General features: G+C 39.0%; 1 protein-coding gene across 5 annotated transcripts in view; it reads right to left on the bottom strand.

The window, feature by feature from the left end:
• Positions 1 to 920: 920 nt before the first annotated feature.
• LOC309691610 (collagen alpha-3(VI) chain-like) overlaps positions 921 to 6,780 on the bottom strand; it is a 100,596-nt gene continuing 94,736 nt past the window's right edge. For 4 of the 5 annotated variants that reach the window (XR_014272069.1, XR_014272070.1, XR_014272071.1 and 1 more), the window contains 4 exons: positions 3,656 to 3,715; positions 2,693 to 2,878; positions 1,443 to 1,802; positions 921 to 1,385 (listed from right to left, as the gene is read on the bottom strand). Coding sequence is in view for 1 of the 5 variants with exons in the window: in XM_082509395.1 (XP_082365521.1) it covers positions 1,762 to 1,802; positions 2,693 to 2,878; positions 3,656 to 3,715 (287 nt within the window). In the remaining 4 variants the exon portion in view is untranslated. Of the gene's footprint in view, positions 1,803 to 2,692; positions 2,879 to 3,655; positions 3,716 to 6,780 lie in introns of all 5 variants that reach the window. The other variant, XM_082509395.1, reaches the window with a different exon arrangement.

Here is a 6,780-nt window from a genome sequence, read left to right as displayed (position 1 = left end):
GATTGACAAAGAATTAAGCTTGCCACAAAAAAATCAACCTAAATTTTTAGACAAATACTTGGAAAAATAACTAAGTTAACTAAGTCTACAATCCTAATGGCCACTAATTCAACTGAAAGTAAGTTCAGCACTAAAATGCTAGGTGCTTGTTGTTCTGCTTTTCTCTAGTTAATGCAATCAGATTGCCAACTAAAACTCTAAACCTCAGTACTTAAATGAGCTGTGGCCCCCTGATAGCACTGTCATCTCACTGGAGGGCCACTTTAGTGCTCAAGTTGTACAAAAATCTCCGAAAATATAGTGTTTTGTTTGTTTGTTGTTTTTTAAATATATTGTATTGCAAGACAAAACTGCAAACGTGAATGCAATTTTTTTCCCTCACTCTTAACTGAAGCCTTTCATTGAACTATCAAATAAACACATTGTTACTCTCTCTCTCTGACCAGACACGTGGCAGGACTTCTGCTATAATTTTGTTCATATTTAACAAAATAAAAATGCAGTCATAAGTGTACACAGTAGTTTTTGACTGGCAGTGAAAACTGTTTCCTTTACTCCAACTCTCTCACTGAACTAACACAGCCAGTCCCTCAACATGTATTCTCTGCTCATATTGTCTTCATATTATATAATGTTTTGTTTTACTTACGTTAACATTGCACTCAACAGCAAACAAGTCCTCCTTAACAAAAAATGTAATTTCAAGGGCCAAATTGCATTATATTTCTTCATGTCAATATACAAGTAAGTACGGTTGAAGTGGGCCGCAAATTTGATACCCCTGCTCTAAATCATGCTACTCCAATGAAGTAAACTATCACTTTGCAAATGAACTTCCATTAAACACATCTCTGTGTGACATGAATGTCTAGCATTTTACTGCTGTGCAACATTTAATTCAAAACAAGAAATAAAATGAATCAGTTGCTCATGTTTATTAGAAAGTCTAATTCATTTTTATTTCACCCTTTCCCACATGGAACATAACTTTCTGCAAATCCAAAATGAAATGAAAAATAAAAACAGCTTGAAAAGTACATTCTGTTTCTCAATAGCTGGAAATCTTGTGTTTGAGGCAACGGATCCAGAAGTGCACTAAACATTACATTAATGTTGGCATCCCAGCAGTTGGTCGCTGTCTTTACATACACACACGCTGCCACACTAGACTTGTGTAAACATTGCTGTGGATTTGGTGACAGTGAAATAGTGAAATAATCCACAGGGATGAAGTGAGTTTAAAAAAAAAAAACAAAACAATGCTGCTATGTGAATCTGGAATGTAAAAAGAAGACTTAACCACAATATAAAAAAAGATTACTGCTTTAAAATCCTTCATGTACTGAGTCATTGCTAAACACTGTCCAAGATATTCATACATGTTTCTTGTTTAAGATAGAACTTTATTAATCCCTCGGGTGGGTTCCTCTGGGAAATTCGACAATCATAAATCATAAAACTGAATTTTAAAAAAATATGAAAACTGTGATCGTTCAAGAGAACGTGATTTTACAAAACCAAATCCACTAAATAACTTCTGTAAAACAAACATATCATGTAGCACCAGTAGGTTAAAACAAATCATGCAGCAAATTGTGTTGCTTCCTTCTTGTTGTGAAAAAGACTACTTCAAGAGTTGGGGGATAAAGTCCATGTTTGTGGAATCCAGTGCAGCCACCATTACTTTATGCCCATTTTGGATGGTTCTCCTCAGAATCTGCTAAATGGAGGTAAGAGCTGGCCATGTCTGTGACTTTCGTCCTATGTTTTTATTGTAGCAATGACTCTTTGGTTCACTGGTTCTGGGGATGAAGGAAGAAGAAAACATGATTAAGTCCTTTGTATTTGACAAAATTCCACGTGTATTTCTATTAAATCTCTATTTAATCACTTGATTCTCAAGAGACTGTCTAGAGAAGTGTATGTGTTATGCTAGCAGCAACTAAACATCAATTTATTAACTCTATTTCTATGTAGATGCTTTACATTCAACCAAATATGGGCTAGCTAATTTGGTCATTATTAAAAGCATATTTAGATAAGGAAGGCAGGGGAGTTTGTGCTTAAGCCAGTTAAGAAAGGCTTGAAGATACAATTTTCTGCAACATGATAACAACCATTTTTCAGTGATAAGTGTGATCAACTTGTACTCCTTCAGAATGATGGCTTATGACTTTTAAACCTATTTTATGGGATTGTGTTGGGCGTCTCCTTGCCCATGCAAACAGTGAAATGGTTCATAATATTGTTTTCTGAGCAGCGGCTCTTTTTGGTAAAAGAGTGAAACATAGCTCAATATCATTATAAGCTATAAAACTTTATTTTGTTATAATCAGCCTGTTTTGTGCTGCATTTTAACTCCTTACTCCAAAGTTTTTTCCTGATCTGGGGTCAATTCCTTCCAAAAAGTCACAAAATTCATTTTTAGATACAGGAGAGAAAAATAAGGGCATATTTTCATTTCTGCTAGATTTGTCTTAAACATATCTGTGACAAATAGTTAAACAATAAGCCATCTGAAAGATTTATACATCTAAGATGATTCATCACATGATTTGATTTACTTGTGCTTAATGTCTTGTTACATTTACTGTGACATTTAGCGCAGAACAGCAAGCTGATTTCAACTTTTCCATTCATTAAATATGACCAGTCCCTACTGAGAGAAGAGTACTACTAACAAGAGGAGTACCTGGTTTTCCACAAGCCTTCACACACTGCTCGTAAGTGTCGAAGCGATTCTGGTTTCCACCACAGCCACCGTACCAGAAGCGCATGCAGCTCTTGTTGGCAGCATCGTAGTGCCACTTGAGAACAAATTTGGCACAAGTACCTTCTTCTTGTGGAAGCTGGCAAATGTCCACAGCTGTAAAAGCAGCTGGGAAGAAAATGAGAAAGAATAGTATTCAGTAAAAGGATGAAAACATGTGCAGCTAAAGGTTATGCGATATGTGCTAAATTACACTTTAAATATGAGATTTGGTGACTGATGGGATCAGCAGTTTTCCATATGAGATGAGATATGTGGACATATAGGTAGATAAAGGTTTATAGTACATTTCCTAGCTGTGAGTATGTGATGGCAGTTTACTCCAAAGCTGATAAGTTACTGATGACTTAACCTTGTTATCTAATAAGCCTTCTGCTAAAAAAAAGTAATGAATCCTTGAATATAGCTTTCTTTCCATTAATTTTCTCCATGTGACTTGGCTCACGCCATTGAGAAAAAAACATAACCTTGGCTTGGTTTTTTATTTGCACCATCAGCCATGTTTAGAGAATGTGAAGGGCAGTAGAGGATCCAGATGCCCCTGAAGACATAGTATTAATTGTACTGCAAAGTCAGCACAGCGTACAGCAGTGTGGAAAATATACGTAACACTAATATTACTTCCAAAGCCAGTGGCTGTTATGTATATGTTTAATGATGGTCTAAAAAGGTTTGATATGGATTTGCTTGCTTAAAACTAGACCAAAGGGAAAGTTTATTTTCTTCTGGTTAATATTTGCATACCATGCACATGCATTTACATCAATTTCAGCTAATCAATAAAGTGGGTTGGCAAGGAAAGCATGTGTAACATAATATTTTTGGAAAGAAGTAATCATGATATTCAGGTCTTAATATTGCCAGTGAGTGTATATTGGAGCTTACCAGGATCTGGGAGGACCTCCACCTGTTCAACTTGCTTCACCATTGGCTGAAGCTCTCCCACTGTGAAAATACAAAAATATTACCGTGGTTTAACCTTAAAGGGGCAGATGTTGTTATAAAATACATAAATAAATACCACAACATTTTTCATTGGCTGTTTCATAAGCTCCCACCCCTACTACCTGGTTTGGATGCTATTAGACTGTCTCAAAGTGAGCTGACTCCTGAAAAACTAGCTTTAGACTAGAAATAATTATTTCTGGTGTCTATGACTAGTGCCTCATTTTTAACAAGGTTTTGATTTTAAAATAATCTCTAGCAGCTTGAACTATATTAAAGGGTGCATTTTTAGGAATGACAGATGGTTGCAACTAGGCTAGGTTGGGATCTGCTAGACTTCAAACAATGGCCTATTCATGAAGTAGCTGTATGATAAGCCTTTCTATGAACTTTTGCGAGATTTCGCAAAAGTTCATCTTCATTTTTTTTTCTCCCATGTCCCTTGAGGGGCTCCGTAATATATGTCAAAAATGACAATTTAAATAGTAAGTTTTGCATATCCAGTTGAGGCCCATGTTGCATACGTTGCATTAACCAGGTGATGGCACACTCCCACTGAAATCCTGACAACATCACTTACCCAGAGGTGGGTAGTAACGAGTTACATTTACTCCGTTACATTTACTTGAGTAAGTTTTTGAAAAAAATGTACTTTTAAGTACAGTGTGTGAATGTGTGTGTGAATGGGTGGATGACTGGATATGTAAAGCGCTTTGGGGTCCTTAGGGACTAGTAAAGCGCTAGATAAATACAGGCCATTTACCATTTAAAGTACCTTTTTTGCACGATACTTTTTACTTTTACTTGAGTACATTTGTGAAGAAGAAACGGTACTTTTACTCCGCTACATTTGCAAAATTCGACTCATTACTTTTTTAAAAATAATTAGTTTAACACATTAGATAACATGCCACCAGTGGAGTTTCCGGTAACCTTTTTACCAATGAGATGTGGCCATGCAGTCACATGACCAGTTTGAAACTGTGGCGGGCAGAGCGATCCAAGCGTTTCAAAGTAGCGGACACACGGAAAGAAGAAACATGAAAACGTGGCAGAGTCTATGCTAGAGCTGAAGATGATGAACAGCATTTTCCTCACATACAAAGGATGTTTCGCTTAAAAGCAGTACAAAAGAACAGGTATGTCTTCAGTGTCGGTGTCTTCAGTGAGAGCCAAAACAAACCAACTTTTCAGCATGAAACAACTCAACTCGTGTAACCTGAGGAAACGGTAAGTTCTCTCTAAATATCTTTTTAGCTGTGGTAAGCTGGATGTCAGTCTTATGTTACAGCAGCTGTGTCGAGCTCGAGCTGCGAGTCATATTTTCGGCGCTACGTTGTAGTGAGATAAGTTTGTGGGTGTTTTGTGCAGCTTCGGCTGTCCTGTTAGCTGCTCGCTGGTTAGCCTATAAGCTAACAGCTAGCCTGGTTAATGACACTGGAGTTCCACGAACATGCAAACAGCTTGTCTCTACTGCTTAAACTGTTAAAACAGAAGGCAATACTGCGGCTGACAGGGTTTATTATGCGAAACAGCAGCTTGTTTAGTTTAAACAGTCTGCATTAAGCTGGTCAAACACTGCGATTTTTTTTAGTCACGTTATTCCGCTTCTGCTCAAACTGTACAATTAAATAGCAGAGGTTAGAAGTTCATAGGTCACGATGCAGGGCCTGATGCTCTGATGCGACCTGAGTGCTCAAACTGTGCATCCATAACATAAAGCTTATCATACAAAATCTGTCTCTCGCTCTCCCTCTTTGTGTCTTTCACTCACACAGACACACCACCACCATCAACTTTGCTAAATTACTAATGAAAAACATTGACCAGGCAGCTGCAATTGAGCAGCAATGTCCATCCAACTCTTTTCATGGTTGTTGTAGTCGTGATAATTTTGTGAGGCCACATTGAAAAGCCTCCGATACGTAAGCGTAGAGCTGCCACCCAGGCAAAAGAAAAATAGAGCTATATCATGTTATAACGAACAATATACTTTTCATGTTTGTACAATATACATAATTATCACGTTCGAAAGGTATATTGCACGAACATGAAAAGTATATTGTTAGAACAATAAACTTTTAACGTTATAACGTGATATAGCTCTATTTTTCTTTTGCCTGGGTGGCAGCTCTAGCTTACGTACTCGGATGAGCTTGCCTCATCCTACAAGTTGTGCCTCAATCTCTTGTGTCCAGATCACACGCTGCACTGACGTGCTGCTCCACCTTTTCACTTTCATTTCTGTGTTTGTGTGTGCGCAGTGTGAGAGGTTGCGTTGAGGGGCGACAGGATTTCAAACAGGTTTGATTATCATGGGACCATATGATTGATGATTGGGAGCTGGTCGTGAGGTGTTAACTGCTTTTCGTTACCCCATGTATACTACACGATGCACACACGATTAAGGCAAAACTCGGGCCGATCCCCAAAATGGTTGCGCGAGTGAAAAATCGTCTCAAAATGGGCCAAAAATCGCACAGTGTATGCCCAGCTTTTGGAGGCTAGCTCCAAACAAACATCTGCAGCTTGGCAGTGTATACAGCACTATAATGACCAGACCTACCGTAATTGTCGGGCTATAAGCCGCTACTTTTTGCACAAGCTTTGAACCCTGCGGCTTTTAGTCAGGTGCGGCTTTTCTGTTCCGCTGTTGTACGGCACTACGTTGCCTGGCGGAAGGGCATGTGATCAGACACACAGTATCGGGGTTCAAGAGTGGTATGTTGGTCACATGTCCATCCGCCAGGCAACATAGTGCTGTACAAGTAGCGTGAAAAACAAACTTCAAAGTAGCGCTATGCATTCAGCGGGAGTCGTGGATGACGAGCGGCGATAAACTTGCGAAAAGCAAGTTATGCTCAACTCCACCGGTGGAATCTGACAGCGTGGAAAAGTGTGCAAACATCCATGATCACCAACGGATTTCGAAGGGCTGGACTGCTGCATGATGGAGAGGAGGACACCGCCATGGCCCTTCAGAGGGTGTTCGACTCTGACACTGACCGGTACCGGTCCGTGACTCGTTTGGTACCGGGCCGCGAGAGTTGAGGCTCAGGTGTGAA

The sequence above is a fragment of the Aulonocara stuartgranti genome (assembly GCF_965226115.1).
Source record: "Aulonocara stuartgranti genome assembly, chromosome: 16".
In the NCBI taxonomy this organism is placed as follows: domain Eukaryota; kingdom Metazoa; phylum Chordata; class Actinopteri; order Cichliformes; family Cichlidae; genus Aulonocara; species Aulonocara stuartgranti.
The sequence above is the reverse complement of the archived record's forward strand: the minus strand, read 5'-3'. Positions and strand labels throughout refer to the sequence as shown.